General features: G+C 44.4%; 1 protein-coding gene across 1 annotated transcript in view; it reads left to right on the top strand.

Annotated features, from left to right (window-relative positions):
• Nucleotides 1–19,249, top strand: part of Bcat (Branched chain amino acid transaminase) — a 42,457-nt gene extending 23,208 nt beyond the window's left edge. Inside the window, exons 8-11 of the mRNA XM_065433252.2 lie at nt 2,047–2,132; nt 3,435–3,503; nt 12,754–12,900; nt 14,297–19,249. Coding sequence (XP_065289324.2) covers nt 2,047–2,132; nt 3,435–3,503; nt 12,754–12,900; nt 14,297–14,338 — 344 coding nt within the window. The 3' untranslated portion in view covers nt 14,339–19,249. The remainder of the gene's footprint in view (nt 1–2,046; nt 2,133–3,434; nt 3,504–12,753; nt 12,901–14,296) is intronic.
• Nucleotides 19,250–19,767: the final 518 nt, after the last annotated feature.

Genomic DNA, 19,767 nt, shown 5'->3' with positions numbered 1-19,767 from the left:
ACATTCGCGTGTAGGCTGGCCCGGTTCTTGCTGAAGCAACGCACCACCATCTCCAGATCAACTGGCAAAACCCCAGCTGCACTTATGTGCAGGTGCGAGCTAGATACAGCACTTGTGTGCTTTCAGCCCCAAGCAAAAGCGAACAAAACCCATATTAACTGCAACAGGGACGCAGTGTCGAGAGCACTCACTGTTGGACAAGTTGTTTTCTTTCAAAAATTTGGAAGGAACCCAATCTGGACAGAGGGACGGTTTTGGAAAAGCTAGGGCACAGATTGTGGCTCATTAAAGGCGCTAAGGGGTTAGTATGACATTGCAATCACATCAAGCCTGACGTTTTTAGGCACAACATAGAAGATTCGGCGACACTGGATAATAGCTGTAAGCTAACCGTGAGCAGCGTCCAGCTCCCATTTATGCTCAGGATACAAGCGGATAACCTTACATCATCGTTGGCTACTCTGTCAAGAACGCCGGAATCTTCACAATCACCAGTGACCAAACTAGAGATCGGCACTGCTCCTAATCCCACAATTGTGCAGACAGAGCCGAACTGGACTGCAGAGTCATGACAGCAGCGGTAATGATGCCCTCCAGATCTCTAGAGCAACTCCATCTGAGAAGTGAGGAAAGGTTGTACAAGCGGCACACCATCACTTCTCCGCTAGATGAAACACCAGTGCATTAGAAACACGAAGCGACCCTACCCCGAGTCGAGTTCTGAGAATCCTCTGCTGCCCCCAGCATCTCAGCCACCGGAAGATACTGAGAGTTTGCCCCTTCAAACACGTGCAGCTCTCGTCTATGTTTTTTGTAGAAAATAAACTCTGTCCTTCTTCTGCCACCAACTGATGCACATTCCTTTTACAGACACGGCCAGTCCATGTATGTAACAGTCGCAACAGTATGAGTGGTACACCATTGCTCCTCCTTCACGCAGTGGACTGGTCGGAGCACACCTTGTCCTCGGTAGGCACAGCACAATGTGCTGATTGGCTAGTAATGGTTGTAAAAACTGCTATGCCATGGCAGCTCTGATGTATTATACTCACGGAATGAATATTGTCAATTCAGGGTTAACTAATACCTGTATTCTGGTGTATGCCGTCTCTAGTTTGTGACAGCATAATTTTTGCTTGTGCGCTTAGATGAGATCCTGTATCACCTTTAGTGAGACGAGATTCGTAGGGACATGACATCGCCCTCTCGACTAATTGCGGAAATGGGATGTTCTACTTCAATGTTTCCCTTTTCATTGTGTGAATGTAATATTGCGCCTGTTTCTGGTGTCTTGGCACTATATTTGACAACCATGAAAAAAATTTTCCCATTCTGGCACTTAGCCAGAATTACATTGGTGTGGCAAGAACTTGGAGTGTTTAGTTTTAGTACAAATCAAGATGTGAAGTATGCGCCCACTGAATCCCTCATACCACTTGATTCATTTCAGCAACCTGAGCAGTCGTGGAGTAGCTTCTGGCAGTACCCTGCCCATGATGACATTGGCCCTATAAATGTACACTTGCCAGGGTTTTTACTAACCACAAGTGTCAAAGCACAAAATGGCAGAGCCCTGCATACTAAGCTGACCGTTTGTTGTGTTTGTTTGTTTGTAGCTGTCACTCACATTTGGTTCATCTGGCAAGTAATGAAAGGTTGCAGTTGCAGGCCTCATAGTTTTGTTGGTTGAGCGGCTCCGATCTGTTTTCAACATACATTTTTGCAAAATTTTACCTATATAATGCAAAATTACGTATATAAGACCAACTTGCTATAAGTATATGCGGCTGTTTATTATAATGTGCAGTTTGACTTCTAATGGAAGTACAGATGCTTGTTCTAGCTATGCAGATTTCTTATGCAGCAGTTAATTTTTGCATTGCTTAGTGCTCATGCTGTAGTCACCATCATCAGCATGAAATAAAACTACCAGTGCTGCAGTTGAATATATATTGGAAAGATGTTCTGTGTAGCTGCAGGTGGGGGGGTTACTGTTTTACAGGAGTGACTGTGTTTTACATTCTTTAACTCAATGTCCTGGTGCAGGCACTGAGCTGGTGACGCCGCCGCTGTCTGGAATCATTTTGCCTGGTGTCACACGCCAGAGTGTTCTTGACCTCACAAGAGAATGGGTAAGTGTGCAGAGAGAGGGAAAGAAAACGCCTCAAAGATATATGTGAATCTGACAACTGATACATCAAAGACAACGAAGCTGTATTAGCGAGCTATGACACCCTTTGGTAATGTGAGAGTCTGTTTGCTAGCTCATAGCCTCGCTCGGATGCAGCAACTGCTGCTGCATTCGAGCGCAGTTTTGGCTAGCTGTTTTTGGCGACTCACACACAGGCTGCATAGCAGCATGACAGCCTTCAGGCCTTCGACACATGTTGCATTGCATTTAGATTTGTTATCAACAACAAAATCCATTGCAGAACTCCCTTTAAGAGCTTTGCTGTAAAATAATTGTGCACCGTTGATTCTAAAGCTGTAGAAGTACACTAACTTGTTACATAACAAATGATTTTGTTGTGTAGTGAGTTAGTATATTCATTACTTCAGAAGTCTGCCTTTGAAGACTATTAACTAAAATTTAAAGAACCTGTTTGTTATAGAGTGATGCAAAATTATACTTATATATAAGCATATCATCAAATTCATCTTAAGGAACCTCAACCTAAAAGGTGCCTGCTGCACACAGTGCTATGTTAGAGTAACAGTATTAGCCCTATGAAAGCGTATCCTATCATAAATTTCCAGCAAGTTTTCTACAGCTGTAATAGTAATTCTTTTATCATTAAAGTCAAACTTCAGTATTGTGAACTTCAGTTTAGTGAGGCTCATGATATGACAAACATTTTTCATTTTGCGATCTTTGATTTGTAAAACAGTCATGTTTTAGGGTTTAGTGAAGTAACCTTTTACTTTAGTTTCGATTTAATGAAGTATGTGCACATCTCATGCATGTAGCCTTTGTGATAACCAAAGGAAAGAATAACATCACTTAATGGTGAATTCATCATTTGCATGCATTATGGCTAGCGGGCAGTTAAAAGCAGCAGCCGTCAAGCGGGTAACGGAATGCACCACTGCCTTGTCGTCTGTTGTGGCGATTCAGAAACTCCTTTAGACATGCCCAATTTGTGGTCATGGTCTCACATATATGCTTTAGAATGTGCTAGTGGTAAGTCAGCAAAACAAGAAAATGCCACTCAGCTTATGAATTGTGTGTCTAGGCATCGTCATGCTGTGACATTATTGTAAACCAGATTACTGCAATCTTGGCCTCGCAAGTCGTCACACTGTCGGAAAAAAAAAAAAAAGTAGTGGTCCAGCATTGGATGGCCATGACGATGATTTGATTTGATTGTGTATCCAGTTATTTAGAAGCAGACCTGAATTGAAAAGCTCTTGCCCTGTCTTTGCTCTCCTTGCAGAATGAATTCAAGGTCTCTGAGCGTAAAATTACCATGGCAGAAATAAGGGAGGCCATTAACGAAAACAGGGTGAGTGTTCAGGCATTTGCTCCCTCTTGCTCATCGTACTTTTACAGTCGCTGACCAATTGTTTCAGACAGCTGGTCTTTGTTGGACTTCCTTGAGTATTTCAGTTAGCTGCAGCTGCTCGACCTTTTTCACAAAGCCAACATGTCTAACAGCAACCATAATTTTGTATGCTGTGCACTGTCCCAGCTGATTTTTCAGACATGAACCTCCCGTGTGATGTAGCACACACATTGGCTGCAAACAAAGCTATCAGCATTCCTTGCCTGTACTTTTACTCTCATTGGTGAGGGGATATGTCAGCTTTTTTGAGTGCCAGTGGGTACTGTGATGTATGCCAGTGACGAAAATTTGCCACCAGGGAACGGTAAGCTGTTGCAGGAAGCCTGCCATCATTACGTTTATACCAGTGGTCCTGTTCAAGCATTAGGTCATAGATAACTTGCAGAGACTAGACTGACTAAACCAACGGCCCTGTAAACAGCATTGTAGCTGGTACTTAAGGTAAGTGCTTACAGAGTTTATCTGCTGACTGGACAGAATGGTGAAGCCTTGTTCTGGCAGAAAGCTCAAACTGAATTTATGTCGCACAGCCTAAACAGCCTGCGTTGGGCGTACAAGGCTGCATGTAACATCTGCATTACTCTACTGCAGTGAAATGCGCTGCATGCTGCATGTTGGGCTGTACAACCGGCAAATGCAAAATGCCCTTGTTGTCTGGACCATAACAAAATGTTTACTGGAGAACAGAATGAAGCAAAAATATCTGTAAACAAATTTTTGGGACTGCTGGCCTTTAAAAAAGAACAGATAGCAGTTGCTCCCTTGAAATCAATTTCTAATATTAAAATTGGTTGCCTTGCAAAAGTTCCTAATGTCCTCGCAGTAACATTTGCTTTGTGAAACGTACCCTATGGTTCGCTGGGAAAAGGAACACTGAATGATATTTTGGGGCTGTACATGGTCCGCTGGGAAAAGGAACACCAAATGATATTTCGGGGCTGATTCAAACTCAGTTTTGACACGATGTCCTCAGCAATCTCAGTCTACCTAATGCCTCAGATCAAGCTCTTCTTTCCTGCAAAGTTGGTGATACAGTTGAACCTTGCAATAACGAAATCGCTGGGGAGCGTGAATAAATGTGCTTTTGCGAGAATCTCGTTGTTGCAAAATAAGACAGCACAGATAGGTGATGCGTTGCAGAACTAAACCTTACCGTCAAAATTCCATCAGCATACTTTGGCTAGCTTGCTCGAGGATATTGAACCACATTGCCAACAGTACAAAGTGTGCCACACACGTCGATCGGCTGTGGCAGCACTGTCATGGAGCAGTATTCTCGGTCAATTGCTTTCTGGGATACGGCCAATTTTGCAAGACTTTGTGTAACTTGGCACGAGACACAGAGCAACAGTGCTCCATGCATGCAGCAGCATTTCTCCAGTGCACACTGTCGCCCGTAGGCACCAACGCATCTGGTGCTGAGCACGAAAGTGGTCGTATCTCATATACACAAAGACTCAATCGAGATTACGGCCCCTTCACTCAAATCTATGTCCAGCACCGAATCTGCACGCCATGCCTATTCGGTGGTAACAAAGCCAGTTTTCTTGAAGCAGGGAATGTCCATTCCTGGACGGTCTCCCAATCATGGCCCGATGCGTGGCACTACACGCTGTGACCACCATCTTGGGCGCCATAAGCGATTCCATGTCGGTTGGAACTGGATTTCCTTGTTATTGCTGCATTTTTCTCGCCAAGGTGCGCATGGCGCACTGTATTAGGTGTGCAGAAACCATCGTCACATGTTAGTGGCAACATCCTGTCACTTCAAATGGGGAATCAAAAAACGAGATGGCGGCCATGACGTGCTTCCGGTGTGATCGCTGCCGGCGCTTGATTGTTTTTGCAGACAAAAATGGCACCATGTAAGTGTAATGTGGTGATATTTTGCGCAATTTTAGTGCAAAGCAATCACATTTGAGCACATTTTGAAGCCTGCTAGCCTTGCGTGAGTAGGTAATATGAGGGGTTATGTTCTGGCAAATTTTGTTGATGCAGGATTCTAGCACAGTGCCATTTCGTTACAGAGAAGTACAAAATGCGTTGAATCTTATGGGCATTCGCCGGGGATACGAAAATATTTTCTTGTTGCGAGAATTCTGTAGTTCCGGGATTTCGTTATTGCTGGTTTCGACTGTACCTTTAAGTTATGTTGGTTCAAATACTGATTAGAGGTTCTCTTCAAGTGTAGACCATACTGCACAACTACTTGTCACTGTGTTGGTTGGTTCATGCTTGTTAAGGTACAGAAACTCTCAACACAGTATTTAACTGGTGTGGTGCATTTGGAAAAACTGTGGATGTACCCCTTGTTGTTTGTTATTTTCACCATCTCTCGTCCTTTCATTACTTACTGTTTTCCTTAATTCAGAGTTACGTAGTAGACTAGACTAGGCTCAGACCAGCCTGTTTGCCTTTGTTCATATGCCAAGTCCTCTCTCTCCCCCTAGCCTGGGTGCCTTTTCATTGAGCTGTTGCACTGGGGAGATTTATAGAGACAGTACATATATGCATCAGTACCCTATTCGTCAGTTCATGGAACTTGGTGATGTGGATGGGAATTGCAACACTATAGTGGCTCATCCTCTCCATCGATTTCTAGTGAATCGTCCTCTTCCGTGCTTTTGCTCGGGAATGCCGCTTGTGCTCGGAGTTCTTGCCCCACTTAGACTGTCGCAGCAGTGCTGCTTGTTCCTAGTCCGATCAGATAAGCACCGTAACAGTGAAGATAATTTTGAGTATGTGGGGAATGCAACAAATGTTACAAAGAAGTTGCTTGCATGATTGCTGTGTTGTGCAAGCCTAACTCTGCCAACAAGCCTTCAGTGTTGTGAAAGACAATGCCCTTCATTAATGTTCTTCTGTGTCACTACCAAAGTACAAGAACACATTTATTTCCAAGCTTCTTTTTTCCCCTGGCAGTTAAGGATTTGGTATAAAACTAAAAGAAGTAACTTCTTTATGCAAGTACCATGTGTTAGGCAATCGGCTGGCTGGAAACAAAACAGCATTTGTTGAAAAGATCTGTCCATGAAGCATAGCACTGCATGGATGTTTGCTAAGCATTGATTGATGGAGCAGGACAGTGCTTATATAAGCATTAAAAAAATTGTTGTTGGGTGTGCTTAGGTGGCATGTGGTATTGATTCAATTGTTAAAAATTATTAAAGGGTAAATAAGGATTATTACCTGTTCTTCTAAAGAAGTTGCCTATAGTATTCAATTAAGGGGGAACACGGGTCTTGAAGACAAAAATAGTGAAGAAGTTCAATGTATTCAATGCATCATTTTGCACCTACTCACAAAAATTTAGTGCTGGTGAGTGCATAGCTTTGCTGAAAAGTAATATTTACTATGCAAACACATGATTTTTATTCCTGAGAAACGCCCCCAAAATAGGCAATTTCCCGCTGTTCGCAACTGCGCAGCCGTTCACCACAGTGGGACAATGTTGATCTCCTCTGACAGTGTGTCCTTCGGGCTCTCTTACCCACCAAACACAAACATTCACATCTATGCTGCCTATGGGCTGTCAAACAAGAAAACAAAAAAAGAACTGAAACTTGCTATCTCATTCGCTGTTAGTTGTTTCGGTGGCTTCTGGCACAAACAAGGCTGCTGCGATCTTGCCATAGACTGTCATTGAACACCGTCGAGCACTATGCCCAATGCATATCGGAAATTTCGCTGCACGTTTTGCAACAGCATAGAAAATCTGTCGTGAATTGAAAAGAAGCATCGCTACATCAAGGGAGATAATAGTGAGCGTCAAAACATCAGCAGACATATTGACATCGAGGGAATGTGTGCCGGCAACTGACGTGGACCCCACGAGCGTTGCCCCGGCAGTTGCGATAGCAGCCCGGCAGAACAACGCAGTCATGCCAGCCATGTGGCCTTAGCGCACAAGGTTCGATTCCACTTTTTTAACTGGTGCAGTCTGTGAGCAGCAAGCCCAGCAGAGAATTTCGGAACTCGTGTCGGTTTCGGCAATGGAAGGAAAAACAAAGTGCCTCGTGAGTGAGTGGGGTGCCCTAAGTTTGCCCACGACATATACGGTTATAGGCCTGGATGCCGTGAACAGCTTGCTGGAAGTTGCTGATTGTTGGGTGGTGCACTGCCTCTTGAAAGGGACATGTGTGAGTATGGCATAGCCATGAAACTGAAAGTGTTGTGCAGCAATTGTGGTGAACATTGCTGGCAGGGGAGTTCTCGACAAGTTGCAGTTTTCGCAAACTGCAACACATGTAAAATGAACGTTCTGGTGGTGCACAAGTGTGCAGAGCACAGGAAACGGGCAGACTGCCCTAGAGGACATCTCTTTTTTTTTTTTTTTCGCAGCTCAAGTTTCCCACAGGGGGTACGCATAACAAGACATACCAGAATTGCTTGAAAAGCAAGCTCTGCCCAGCAGCAACCAGAGCATGCGTTGAGAACTTGGAAATGTGTGCTGCTACCGTAAAATAGCTTTACAAAGAACTAACTTTTGGAAACTCGGGAAACATTGCCATTTGTTTTGATGGCACATGGCACAACAGATGCCACTCTTCTCACCTTAGGATGGCTACTGTCATTGAGCTGTTTTCGAGGTATATGCTTGATTATGGGGTCCTGTCCAATTTTTGCCTTGGCTGTGAGAGTGGACCACAACCAGACAGCCCAGGCTGTGATGAATGGAAGGCAAAACATTCCTGCCAATTAAAACACACTCTGCAAGGCAGGCCAAATTGAGGTTGAAGCAGCAAAGATATTGTTTCAAGGTTCACTCTCGTTGCATGGGCTCAGGCGTACCACCATGCTCTGTGATGGGGACAGCAAGTCATTTGATTCCATTGATGAAGGCAATATTTATGGCCCTATTCCAGTTAAAAAAGAAGGCTGCACAAATCACGTACAGAAGTGCATGGGCACGCCACTTCTTAATCTTGTGTAAAAGCGCAAGTCTGAGGAACATGGACAGCGCATTAGTGGTTAAGGACAGCTGACCGGAGACCTGATCACGAAGATCTCCGAATAACATCGATAGGCAATAAAGTCTTGCTGGAAATGCGGGCAAAATGTATGGTGCAGTATGGGCCACATTCTAGCGCATTACATCGACAGATAAGCAGCCCAATTACAACTTCTGCCCACATGTTCCCAACTTGTGGTGCAAGTATAACTCGGCCGCAGCAAGGAATGAGTCATCATCAAAAAACAGGTACAACCTGCCAGAAGAAGTCAGCAGGGCACTGCGTCCAATCTTTTAAGCATCTGGCTGATAAGAAGCTGCGGCTACAACAGTGCCAATGAGGGCAGACGCAGAATACCAATGAGACACTGCACTCTTTGATTTGGAGACCTGCTCCTAAAGAAAAAGGCATCATTGTTTGCAGTTGAGGCAGCAGTTGCAGAGACTGTGATGCACTTCAGTTATGGCACCCGTGAGACCAGCTCAAGCATATTGAGAGAGCTGCAGCTAGAACAGACCTCTAAAGGTTGTCTGAGGACCACTGAAACTGAATGCCGTCGCACTGTTGGTGCGGAGAGAAAGCGAGTGTCCTCGGCAGCTTTTCAAGCAGCTGCAAAGTGGAGGCAGCGAGGAAAGCCCCATCCAGATTACTCCCCTGGAGCCTTCTGAACCATTGGCTATGACGATTTCCTGCATTCAGGGGAATAAAATGCTTTCTTCACATGGTGATTACTTTTTTTTTTCCTCCTTTCTGAAAACAATTCTTTGGGTGGTCAACAATTTTCTGGCAGGCGTAGTTGCTCTCCAAGCAGTGCAGTAAATCTATATTCCGCCTACGTTCAGACACTACACTTCGGCTGTGTTTAGTAGGCGGAGTGTTGCGGGCATGCTTTGCTCCACTGTTCTCCCCCGAGAAGTCAGAACTATTAGTCGTTAGAAAGAAATCGCGAAGAAAACTCAAGTGAAATACCCCACATCACGCTCGCCCTCGACGGCAAAGAAATACCCACAGTAAACCGCGTCCGCATTCTCGGCCTCCACATACAACAGGACGGCGGAGGCAAATACACCATCCAACGTCTCAAGCAGACCACCTTCCAAATTATGTGAATTGTCAGCCGCTTTCACCAAACAATACGGACTGAAAGAAGACGACGTAACACAGCTTGTCCAGGCCTTGATAATCAGCCTCATTGCCTACGCTGCCCCGTACTTACCCTCACTCCGAAGGAGATGGATCACTTAGACGTACTTCTTCGGAAAGTATACAAGCAAGCGCTCGGCCTACCACCGGGAACAGCGACACTCAAACTTGAAGCCCTAGGAGTCCATAATACCATCTCTTATTGAGACGCCCACCTCACAAGCCAACGAGAACACTGAGCCCTCACACCAACAGGAAGAACAGTGCTAGTGTGCCTAGGCTACCCCACACACGGCAAGGGCCACGAACAAACAACCCACCTGGTCCCTGACTTCCGGGAGCACATCAAGGTAGCCCCTATTCCCAGAAGCATGCACTCGGAGCATCATGCCGGTCTTCGCCAAGCTCGCACGAAGACTTTACAGACAAAATATGGCAGTCTCCTCGCCACACTATACACAGATGCCGCGCATTACCCCCAAAAAGCAGCCATGACAGCCAGCGTTGTTGACTATAACCTACAAGAGGTGGTCTCGATGACGGTTTGCACTGCCAGCGCTCTCGTAGCGGAGGAGACAGCCATCGCCTTGGCCATCATCTCTAGTCTGACCAACGAGTACGTCACAATTATTACTGACTCCCAAGCAGCTTGCCGTAGCTACACGAGAGGCAGAATATCTTCAATCGCCCACCAACTCCTCAAACAAGCCTCCCAATTCCTGGACTTTGAAATAGTATGAACTCCAGGACACGAGTCTCTCCGTGGAAATCAGCGTGCGCATGCTGTAGCCCGAGCTCATGTCTCCCAGGCGCCACAAGAGGGGGATACGGCCACATTTATGGGGCCCGTACCTTTACAATACAATGCCGTACTATAACACCACAGATTGAACAGACAATACCCACCTCCTCACAAGACCCTCTCACGTGAAGACGCCGTAACATGGCGACAACTACAAACCAATACATACGCCCATTTAAGCAGACTACACGCAATACACCCTATAGTATACTCATACAGATGTCCCCTTTGTAACGACTACGCCTCCCTATATCACACCACATGGGCGTGCCCCAACGTGAAGGCAGCCCCGCAAATACCCAACCTCACACCCGAGCAGTGGGAGGCCGTGCTGACTAGTTCAGACCCTCGTAACCAGCAGCAACTGGTGCGGCGGGCCCGGGAGACAGCAAGAGCTGCAGGAGCCCTGGACTAACGGTGTCTCCCGCACAAGCAGAAAGACACCTGCTTGTCCCCCTTTTTTTTTTTTCTTTTTTTTTAATAAAATGTTTTTACTCCTCCTCCTCCTCGCTCCACTGTAGCCTTCCCAGTGCAAAGCATTGAAGGAGTGGGAGCACTGTGAAAGTGATCATAGTTGCCAGTAACTCCGCTTCTGCTGAACGCATCGACATAATTTTTGCAGCAACGTATTTCTCAAATAGTCCATTTTAGCTTCAAATGCATTTACCGATTTCAATAAAGATAGGTTCAGGGCCCCTTTAAATTACACATTACCCATAAATTTCATCCCTCTAGTAGCAATAGCAATAACAGTACAGTCATGTGCAATATGGCCTGCAACACCGGTGCCTATGGTTGACGGGGCTCTAGGACTGTACGGCTGAGCAGACACAGGGTAAGTTCCAGACCTAAACACAGCTTCAATTAGTAGTATTTATTAAAGCGCCATTTCACATGTGAGAGCCGCCGCGTACCCCTGAAGCCCCTTCAACCACGAACAAGAGTGTTGCAAGTCATATTACACGTGACTGTAGATTGCTCGAGGTTCAGGTCCCCCCTTAACTCTCATTCCTTGTATTTGTAGTGTTTCGAGTAGTACTGGCACATAATCTTGTTGTTGAAATAACTTGCAAGATCAATGTCTGCGGAAAGATGCCTACAACCTCTACAACATATCAATAGCTTGAAAATCCCATTTTAAGGTATGTGCGGGCAGTCAATGGCCGTGTGCAGCACCTGGCAACGTTGAAATCACTGTGAGATACCTTGTAAACATTTGAGGCCAACAACATTATTATGTCGCAGGCTTTTGTTGCAATTCTGCCTATCGTTCACCGAGCAAGCCATGCTGCTTGTGCCAATGTTCATCCAGGGGTGCTGTGCCGCTACGCAGGCTGCGATGCTAGTCTTTGTCACCTGGCACTCATTGCAGAATGCTGTCTGTATCCTGCTAATGCATTTTTCACTTCAAATTGTGTAGGGGAAAAAAATAAATTACGCTTACTGCTGCTTTGTTCTTACTGAAATTTTGCGATAATATCGCATTTTATTGTCTGGGTGGTTCAATATAACATTTAGCTCTTTTACTTCCCTGTTTTTGAATGGGGGCAGAGGAGGGGGATGCAAAGATTCCTTAGCTATGGGGAACCCATGGTGCTGCCAAGACTGCCCTAGAATAGACTTGTGTCATCGCCTATTGGCAATTGAGAAAAGCAAAGTAGCCGTTTCGGCAGGGTTTCCACGTGGGAGGGTGGTTAGTTTGAAGATGCCTACATGTTTGAAAGTGGTCAGATACATCTAATATGGTGGCATCTCCTGTCTCCAGAAAATTGTCACTGCTGGGCAACGGAATGAGAATGAGGACACCATACACGGCACATGTATACACATATGGAGCAAAACTACAGCAACACGAATGGCGCACACCTGTGTGCGCATCACACTTCTGTGTGGTCACAGGACGAGCAGTGTTTGCAAAGCCTCGCATTAAGTTACGCACCTTTCATTGCTCTCCGAAATCGACACTTGGACTGGTCGCTGTAAATAAGGCTCCAAATAATTACCTTTCATGCGCTGAAGCAACCGATGTGCCATGTCATGATTCCTGGGTCATTAGCTGCTTATTACAACAGAAAAGACGAGATCCAAAATTTTTTGTGTTAGTACTTCTTTAAGTGATGTCTGTTGTAACCATGCCAGTGGATGTGCAGTGTTTGTGGACCTGTTGTCAGTGAATATTTGAACTTGTCAAGGGCAGAGTAATTAGCAGGCAGTAAAGAAAAGTTTTGGCATCGCCTTATGTGTGGCAGAGAGTAATCGAGGCAGTGATTGATTGCCCGTTGCTACATTACAGTTGCTGGAGATGTTTGGCTGTGGGACAGCCTGCGTCATCTGCCCAATAGAGCGGCTGTACCATAGAGGCGAGAACCTGCACATTCCCACCATGGAGCAGAGCAGTCCACTGGCCAGCCGAGTGCTGAAGGCCATCACAGACATTCAGGTGGGTTGTACTCATGGGAGGAGATGCATGGGAGAGGAGGCAGGACGTTGGCAACATTTTGAGGTAGCGTGACAATGTTACGAGCCATCCTGTCACTCGTAGCTCTGGTTCATGTCTGGTGACCGGTGATGACATACTTTGTACGGAGGTTGGGTATAGCACCATAAAGCTGGGATAAATACATAGTATTTATAATGCGAGCTTTCTACCCATGTGGCTTCTATCTGAGTGGAGTGTGTCCGAAACAGGCTGGTGCAGGCGCAAACACGGCAGCGTTTGCCCCCCTGCAGAAAACATTTGTACCATTTAGATTGATATTTGCATAAGAGCAGCTGTGCAGAAACCATGCTATGTGTTATTGTTAGAAACTTTTCTTTCATTTCAAAGCCTGCAGTCTTGTGGCTTGGCAGAATTTCATAAAGCTGTCACAGGTCACATTGAACAGTGCAAGAGCAACTGAGCATAAAGATGGGAGAATGGTTCAAAAACTTCGTCCCATTCTCTTCCATGTCTCCACGTTTTATTGCTTTCACACCGTCAAATTTTACATGCAATTAGCATGCACAATCCTATGTAGGGACGCCATTGAATGCATTTAATGAACTGTGGTGTTCAGATGAGACAGTGTTAAATTTAGCTGGCGAATCGTAACCCTCGTGTATTCAAGTTATTCATGTGATTGAAGAAGCAGGGAGATCCTTCTCGCCACCCAAGACTGCATGAATCTGTGCAGAAAACCTTGCCCCAAACATACCAAATTATGAAATCGACAAGCAACGCTGGCACAATTTCCCTGTTGTAATTACGTATGGAACCACCGAAGACCTCTTCCTAATTGCAATTTGACAGCTTCGGAACAATGTAAGGATGTTTCCCTCAGGGCCCATTCACACTAGAAGTTGACAAATGTCGCATAACCAATCGCATCTAGTGACCAAAAAGCAACTTGTAGCGACCGTTGTTCACGCCGAAAAGTGTGACCACCATTTCTACACCAAAATTTCTTGGAATTGGAGCCATTCATTCCTGCTCACACCACCACCACTACTGCGTAATTATAAGCATCAGTGTACTCCTATGTCCTTATTCTCCTTTCCCGAGGATTCGGTGTAACCTATTGTGCATTTTCCGACTTCATACCACAAATTTTTAATTCGGTGCAATGGCCCTGCCTTTCTCAAGTGACAGTGTTGGCCATGAGAGCAGATGATTGTTACATTGCAGTAATGGATACTGTAACAAAGTAATTTCTGCTCCTCCTTCAGCTTTGATATAGTGAGATTTTACTGTATGCTTATATGTGCCAGCTCAAACTCTGCATTTATGCTAATGCACAGTACTTCATTTTGCTGCAATATGCTCTGCTAAGATTCTATTCTCTGTTCTTGTTTTTCAGTACGGAGTCGTGCCACACAGCTGGGGCATAGAAATCGAGTGACCTAGGGCATCAAATTGAACAGTGCAAGCCGTGGTTACATACTTTCTCGGATAAAGTTTCCCACTGGAACGTTTCCCACTGGAACTATTGGATGCGTTAGCTATAAGGGAACAGACTGGAGACAGTGGATGGCTTCTGAAGAGACACCCTTCTCATGTTTCTGTTTTTTTATAGATATTGTCGCGAAGCACTTTGGGCAGTAAGCGTTCGCGACTAGGACGTTGGAGCAGCGAGAGGTAGTGTAGCTGACCGAGCACCAAAACAAGGTTGTTCTTTTTCGTCGTCGTTGTCTCTCTCCTAGCCACAGCCCCACTGCTCCCTATTTTACAGTACAATATATATATGTGTGTGTGTAATTTTATTTCTTGTTCTTATATTTCCTGTGTTTATGGTCACTGTTGTACCACATCTGCGCTCCTCATGTCTGTTTTGTGGACTCAGCTGACAACAAAAAAGACATTTCTTAAAATTACTTATAGTGTGGAAACAAAACCAAGTGAGAGGTTGTGTCTTGCACAGGCAAATTGTGAGTATCATTGAATGTGTTGTTCAGTGCTTATTGGAACACTGTAATGGTGTTACGAATGGCTTGTGCAAAAAGAAAAAAGAATATTTTCAGTTTTTCCGTTTTCACAGGCGTCGGCGCCTTATGTGACAGATGCGTAATGATCCCGAGATGTGCAGTGTATTGTGCTTTCCAATTCTTGGAGAATCGCTTTTAATAGCTCTTCTCTCCTCTTGTACAGCAATTCGTATGCATAACGTGAGGCTGTAATGGCAAGCGAATAATCTCGTTTTAGTGCTTTTTAGTAAATTCCGAAGTTGCACATTTTTTACGCATGCATGCTGTCATGCTTTCACATGCTGCTGGTTTGTGGCAGTCAACTAAGTGCCACGATTCGTATTTTGTATTTTTGTTTTGTTTGTTTTAAGATGAAGTCATGATTAATTGCAAGTACTTTATTAAACCCACTGATTTGTTCTCAATGTTGGACCATCAAATGGTTTTCATGGTTAAATTTTGGTTGGAAGCAACCAACTATGTAGAATTAAAGCAATAATCTATAAATTGTGCTGTTGCTGCTAGTTTAGGGTTGAATTTGCGTATATTATGTACATTTTTATAAGGTGCATTTTTTGGCAACTTGTGTTATATTCGTGACTGTATACTGTACATTAGATGATCTTTCCTTGTGCTTGTGTTGATTTCTACAGAAACGCAGCCCCTGTTTTATCACCATGCTTGTAATGTGCTTCCATGAGTGAGCAGGACCAAGCATCTTCCAGCATTTCTCAACTCTTGCACATAGCACATGTTAATGTCACTGGTAGCAATGCCTGTGATAACGCTCCTGCTCCTGAATATAAGGTGTGGTCTAGTCAGGAAAACAATGGTTGTAACGACTTCAATACTTTTGTGCAGATGCATGCACTTCCCTTCTTCTCTTCATGTCCTCTCCAGAGATTATCTACATCTGCATGCTTTGTAAGTGCACTATATAAAGCATGAACATTTTAGGTATGAGGAAACTTAAGCTTTTTTTGTTTTTTTCTAAGAGGTGATAAATGCACATCAACAACTGCTTTAGCTACAAGTAGAAGTGCATTCCTCTTAAGGCCAATCTCCATGGCGCGAATAAGCAACAAATTTTCTATGTCTGTCACCCGACGTCCAAAAACTGGCTACCCAGCGAACGCCGGCATTGGAATCGGTCGCGCACGCTGGAGAGCTTGGACCAATGAGATCATAGCAGAGCTGTTCGCTTCCGTTGGTCGCCCAGGTCGAGCTCATCTGGTCACAATGACTCCTCGTGGGCTGGGATGGTGGCACGATTGGCAGCGTTCACCCACTCTTGCTTCCTTGTAGTGTGGGGTTATGAATACACTGCAGCACTTCATGCTGAAATTTTTGCCATGCAAAATTCGTCACGAAAGTTCGCGTGTCCAGTTTTCTGGCATTTTCGTAAGGTAACAAGCCCAACAAGCTACTCTTATGGCCTTTAAATGTTCATCGCTTTTCTTTTTTCTTTCTTTCTTTCTTTTTTTGCACTTTCCATTCTGGAGAAATTGTGGAGGATCAGAGTGCAGACAGGTATAATAGGATGTGTGTGTGGGTTTTTTTTTTTTTTTTTAAGCAGGAAGGTATCTTATACTAATCTTTTTGAGCAAAATGCAGAATGAGGTGGAATTAATTGCCACACCGAGTGGTAATGGAAAACAAACATCTATGCTTCCGGCAGTTAAGGTGGCTCGGTGTCGTGTCACATTTATTTGTTCATACTCGCATAATTTGTTTCAACCATTAAAATTATTAGTGAGAGCTAATCGTGCTTTCATAGAACCTCTTGCCATAAAAGATGGGCAACCTTCAGCACGACACCATCGTGAAGAAAGCAATGTGGCTCGATTCCCCTCCACCATCTCCATTGCTGCTGCCACGGCGTGCGCCACCTCCAAACAAGGGAGCCTCATTCTGTCTTGTCGGTACACCATAATTGAGTGTCTTCTTGTGTCTAGCTGCCTGTGCAGTCAGCTTGTTGCGAGCGATCAGTAATCGGCAAGAACTGCACTTCCTGGATTTAGTAGCAATGTGCTTGGTGTTGAAAACTGCACATCATGGAGTAAGACATGCAAGATTGTCAGCTCCGCCGTCTTGCAGCGCATTTGGTAAATTACCGAGACTATCGGGCAGTCACTTGCGACTGCGCTGATGCGTCTTCATGACCGGTTGCTTTCGAAGCAGACAGTCGTGGAAGGCCAAACTACACAGTCGTCCCACCACAAGGCACTCGAGGCACTAGCTTAAGTTATTGTGTTCAAGTGGCCTGTTATATGGACTCTCGTTCTCACAGAAGTCCCCAAGCTCCTCTATTTAATTTTCTTGTCTTTGCTTTTTCTCTGCTCATCTTTCAGTCTTTCATTTCCCCTTACCCTTCCCCCGGTGCAGAATAGCAAATCAGAGTCTTCTTGGGTAACCTTCCTGCCTTTCCCACCCTGTTTATCTCTCTATGTCTTTACTGAGACTGTCACAGAATGTGCCTAGCTTACCACATTTCTTCATTGATCTGCCCCTATTCATTGGACTTTTGTGGTGCACTGTCTTCCTTACCCTCTATACTAGCCATTAACATTACATTTGCACCTCGCCATGTGGTCGTGTGATAAGTGCATTGACAGCAGCGGCAAGGATAAAAGGTGCCTAAAACATTGTGCCAGCAGGGTAGCACTTTTGTCATCATGCTAGGTGGAGTACATTCGCAGGCATGCTCTCACCAGGAACCTGATTTTGCCAGGTCTACAGCATCGGCACGTTGTCAAGGAAGTTGAGACTCTTGTGCATTTTACTCCCAAGTTGTATGCATGGCATTGAATTCTTTGTTCCCACATTTGCTTCCCATGTTGCTTTATCTTTCATAGCTTGTTCCGCATTGCCAGATGTAGAAGGCAGCAAGAAAGTTTTGTGTTTCGGCATTTGAAATTTTTATGCATTCTGGCACCAATTTGCATTTCTGTAAAAACAGGAAATTGTCATGAAGGTAGTAATTTCTTCTGCAAACTGGATGTTTTAACAGAGGCAGTTGCGTCGTAACATTGATATGGAGAATTCTGGTGCATTTCCAACTGGGCAGCTTGTACGTTTTGAATGCCCTCCCTTTGTAAGTTATCTTACGTGACTGAGCGAAAGCTGCCATGCCTGGTGACATTCATCTCAGAATTTATTTTTAATAGCCAGCCAATGAAAACGCATATGGCAATTGAGAAATCCGTACCTGAACCTGTAAGCTTTATTGAATAACTAGCTGTATACCATTTCTTGTGTACAAGCCACCCAGCCTTGTAGCTGCTTTCTGGCCAAATAAATGCTCAGCTTAAAAGAACGTGATGCTCTGTGCTGTAATCCGATTCTCAATTAGTTAATAGAAAGTCCAGTGGTCAGTTTTTAATTAATTGTGTGTGCTTTAGAAGAAAATGCTTGTTTATTTGATTGATTTGGTGAAAATCACTGGTTGAATGTGCGAAATGCAAAATTTGGTGAAAACTCAACAGACCGTCTAGCCATGGATTCTCGCCTGCAGACCAATGGATCCAGAGAGAACCCCACCCCTCTTACCTCGGAGACATGCTAATGCGTTGACTATATTGCACATGCAATTTTTATTTGTGACCTCCTTTTCGTGTATCCATATTTTTCACCAAGAAACCTGGTGTTCACCACTACTCAAACAGAAACAAAAAGATAATTTCTCTGCCAGCATTATTCAAACCACTGTCCTTACGGCTTGCCCTTCTGCACAGAAAATTTCCTGAAATTTTCACTGTGAAGTAAAAAATGCAAGAGAACTGTTTTCTGGAAACATTAAAAACATCTGAAAAGTACTGTAGAACATTATTAGATAGCTTAACAAAACCTAAAAACAATGGTCCTTGCTTTAAGAAACGGCGCGAATAACTAGGCACGTGACACAGCGACTGTGTTGTGTGCCTATTTTCTGTGTCCCGTTATTCACGCTGTTTGCTAAAGAATGTGTTCGTACCAACAAACCCGACTATCCACTACTCTGAATGGTCCTTGGAAAGAGACGTTTCCATTGATTATGGCAAGACTTTCAATATTTTGATCTTCTAACCATGAAACCTATGTTTGGAAGAGAGGCTTGAAGGCTGCGTTGAGGCTTGCTGTACCAAGTTTCTTGAAGCAAGTTGTGCAAATGCAGTGCATGTTACTGTGTCGTCGGTTTCAAATGTGGGTTTACTATGGGGATGACCAAATTGAATGTCTGGGCGAGCTTGTTTGTGTTGAATGACAGTGTTCTGCTTGCAGTTGCGCATTGCAAGATGTTGAAAGTGTCCGTATGAGGTCAAAGTCTGTAGTAAATAAATAACTTCTGCACAATCATATTTAAATATTCATTCCAGCAGTCTTTCAATTCAATGTTGAGCAGCCAGAGTGCCTGCCATCGGAAACTGTCAGAATTGAAAGGCAAGGGTAACAAGGAACTTCTATGGAACTGTTCCTTGATCGGATGAGACTAAACAGTAAGTTCTAGGAGGCCTTCAAAAGAGTGATTGATAATTGTTTGTAAAGCACTTCTCTCAAATAAAGGCAGCAGCTGCTGCCAAGATTATTTCTCACTTCTCTAGTCTGCTTTTGCATTCTCATGGTGAAAGCTAAAATGAAACTACCATAGGATGGTGCACATGGTTTGATGCCAAGGAATGGAAGTACAGCATAGCCAGTAAACACTTCGCAGGGTGTCCAATCTGTCAACTCCTGGGGAGTCTTAAAGACGTTTAAAAATGAGGGCTATTTCTGTTCTGTGTACTGCCCCAAACATTTATGGAGAGAAGAGGTAATGCATGTGATGTTCGTGAGACTGGATACACTGGCTTTGAATATTGCTGAATGCAAACATTGCCGAAGCCGTCTT

The sequence above is a fragment of the Dermacentor albipictus genome, chromosome 3, assembly GCF_038994185.2.
Source record: "Dermacentor albipictus isolate Rhodes 1998 colony chromosome 3, USDA_Dalb.pri_finalv2, whole genome shotgun sequence".
NCBI classification, from domain to species: Eukaryota; Metazoa; Arthropoda; class Arachnida; order Ixodida; family Ixodidae; genus Dermacentor; species Dermacentor albipictus.
This window is presented reverse-complemented; position numbering and strand designations above follow the sequence as displayed.